Source organism: Microtus oregoni, unplaced genomic scaffold (assembly GCF_018167655.1).
Source record: "Microtus oregoni isolate MIOR12 unplaced genomic scaffold, Mior012 000036F_ref0000092, whole genome shotgun sequence".
NCBI classification, from domain to species: domain Eukaryota; kingdom Metazoa; phylum Chordata; class Mammalia; order Rodentia; family Cricetidae; genus Microtus; species Microtus oregoni.
In genome coordinates, this window is record NW_024543095.1 from 3,872,024 (window position 1) to 3,875,000 (window position 2,977).

Here is a 2,977-nt window from a genome sequence, read left to right on the forward strand (position 1 = left end):
TAGTTATTCCCAAATTACTCTTACAGATTTATTTTATGTTTGGATTAATTCGAGGGGGAAGAGTAAAAAATTAATTTTCAGTTAATTAACATGAAAATGCTGACAATTATGAGGTCCCCTTTCCCAACATCCTCGTGGCCCTGCTACTGATAACCCCTCTCTTGAACCTAGCAGTCTGTTACAGGAGAGAACCTGTGTGGTTCCACTTTTCTTTCACGGCTCAGACTTATTTCAAGTCGCATTTAATTGTGCTTAGTTTTGGACCACAGCTCTCCCTCTCTCCAGCCCCTTTATGCACATAGATCAAGGTTATGAAGCTGTTTTATAGGAGTAATTGAAAGAGAGGCCACAGAGGGGCAGCGCTGCATACCGAGTTCTGTCTTCCCGGCTCCGGGGGGCTGCGAAGCAGTTTAATCTCTAGGACAGACACTGGGTCTGCGATTCCTGGGCAGTGTGGGAGTCAGTCTCCTGGAGCTCTTTGTGTTTGCCGTCAGAAACTGCTCCGGGAGCTAAGGCTAGCGGGCTGTACTTGCACGCTGCCCACTCTCACGCCCTTCTCTCTACCTAAGTGGTGTGCGATTGTGTGAGTGTGAGTGTGTACACGCTAGCGCTCCCGCGCAGTAGGAAAACCCTTGTAAGACACCACATCCTTTTCCCCACAAACAGAACCCTCCACGGACCCCAGAACTGCAGGCTTTTCGATGGCCAACAAGCCCCAACTCTTCATCTCTGAAACCTTTCCCATCGTTTTCTTTTTCCTGACGTCGCCCCAAGTGCCAATCCCCCATGAAAGGCCTACTCTGCAGGGATGACCAGTGAAGAGGGTCCTGATATGTGGGAGTCACTGAGAAACGCGGCGCCAGGCGCTCGAGTGGAGGAATGGCGCCCTCCCACGGCGAGCTAACACGTCCCGAGTGGGCACCAACGCTCACCCATCCCCATAACCTTTAGTGTCCCGGGGTGTGCGCGGGGAGGGGGCTGCGGACGCTGCGGATTTGTGGACAGGAAGCCGCGTTGACATTGAACTCCAGCTCGTGAACGCGCGCGTGCTAGCAGTGGGGAGGGGGCCGGGCTCGTAGCTGCGGCGAGCCAGCTTAGGCAGGGTACAGTGCCCGGCTGATCCCCGCCGCCGCCCGCGGGAGCTGCGAGCGCTGAAGCCATTCATGATTTTGGTGACGTTATTCTAAGAGTGGGCGAGGGGAGGCGGAGCCGCTCTCGGACAAGCCCCGCCCCACTCCTATAAATGCGGGTTCCCGGGCTCTTTGTGGGACCCGGAGCTCGGTGGAGAGCGGGAGCTTGGTCTGCACTGCCTACGCCGCTGGCAGCGGGGGAAGGCGGACCGGCGATTGCCCAGTACCCGCTCTCGGCTGCCCTCTGCTCTGCTCTGCGCCCCTGTCATCCTCATTCGGGACGCAGTAACCATTTTTTTTTTTTTTAAATCACAAGGGCGTGGGTCAGCCTCCCCTAGGACTTCATGTCTGTATATTTCCCCATTCACTGGTGAGTATCCTGCGCCTCTGGCGGACACCGGTTTAACCCGGGTGCCTGCGGGGCCCGGCAGCCACCTACTGCCGGCTCGGGGTGCGAGGCCAGAGAGTGGCACGGACACCCAGTGCTCGCTAACCCGCCGCCTCAGCCCCTGCAGGAGTCGACGTCAAGGTTGCAAAGCTGGGGGTTGGGGGAGGCCGTACTGAGAGCATCCAGACAAAGGAAGTGAACTCGGAACCTTCACTTAAGTGGCGGCCAGAGGGTGTGGATATGGTGGCGATGGGTGGGAGAGAACCTGGGGTCCCTCCTGAAGCCCCTAAGGACACCCTTAGAGGGTCCGTAGAGGCAGGCAGGAGATGAGTCCTCCTGGTGCAGGGGGGCTCCGGCTCACCGGGCCCCTCCCCTTTTCCTTTTTGTTTGCACGCAAGTCTCGGTGTCGAGGACGGCTGCAGCTGGGCTGAGCTGGTGCAGCCGCCCGGGTTGCAGAGCTGGGGGGGCGGGGGGGGGGGGAGGCGCTCTCCTCACCCACAAGCCACAAGCAGCAGGGTGCACTCTGCACCTTCTCAACCCCTGCTCTCTGGCCCCTAAAATCCAAGGCGCTTTTGTGAAAGACTGGGGTTGGGGGGGGGGGGGGGCTCTTCCAGGGCCAGATTGGAAGAAGCCGGTCACAACTGGGTAGGGGCTGCAGAGGTTTGCCTCCAGCCTGGGAGGATAGGGTTGTGGGGATCAGAGCCCGGGAGGATACGGAGAGAGGGCCCTAGCTGCTGGGACGTGCGCCCTAGCTGCTGGGACGTGCGCGCCAGCTGCTTCTTCCTTCCTGCTGTGGGGTATAGAGGAGGGGCCCTACCGGGCGATGAGCGCTCGTGGTCCTGGAGCGCGCTTGCAGGTGCTGGCTTTGGAGAGCTGGTTGCAGGTCCAAGGCAAGCTCAGAGCTCAGAGAAGGTGGGCCCTAGTCACAGCGCTGTTCTGCTTAGCCCAAGAACTCTGAAAGTTCAGGTTTCTCCTTTTAACTTTTTGGGCCGGCGCCACAGTTCCAAGAAAGAACAGAAAGCCGCTAGGAGCCTGGTCACAGCTCTGTGGATGCTCTCCTGATTCCCTTCTTTGGGGTTTGGAGGCAGTTTTTCCAGACCCGGGAGGAAATTCTGAAAGTCTAGCTTCTAAACTTAAACTGACCCCAAAGCCAGTCACTCTCTCTTAGTGTCTCCGCTCCCTCACAGTTTGGCTTTGAGTAGAGGGCCCACTGAGTTTCAAAAGAAAGTAAAATTCTCCTACCCTTGGAGCCCGTGTATCCTTTCATGAGCAGACAAGTCAGGTATTTTATGGGTGAGACTTTGAAGGGTGGTGGAAGCTTTGTGCCCCTCCTCCCCGTTACTCAAAATTAAATATGGTAGATGCTAGGGGTCCTCAGGATATTAGCCCCCCCCCCACTCACCCATTAAGGTTTATGATTATTTTGGTCATTAGCACTTTCTAAGATAGCTGCAACATT

At 56.9% G+C, this 2,977-nt stretch overlaps 1 protein-coding gene across 1 annotated transcript in view; it reads left to right on the top strand.

Moving 5' to 3' along the window:
• Window positions 1-1,266: 1,266 nt before the first annotated feature.
• Window positions 1,267-2,977, top strand: part of Lbh (LBH regulator of WNT signaling pathway) — a 25,353-nt gene continuing 23,642 nt past the window's right edge. Inside the window, exon 1 of the mRNA XM_041631294.1 lies at window positions 1,267-1,500. Coding sequence (XP_041487228.1) covers window positions 1,475-1,500 — 26 coding nt within the window. The 5' untranslated portion in view covers window positions 1,267-1,474. The remainder of the gene's footprint in view (window positions 1,501-2,977) is intronic.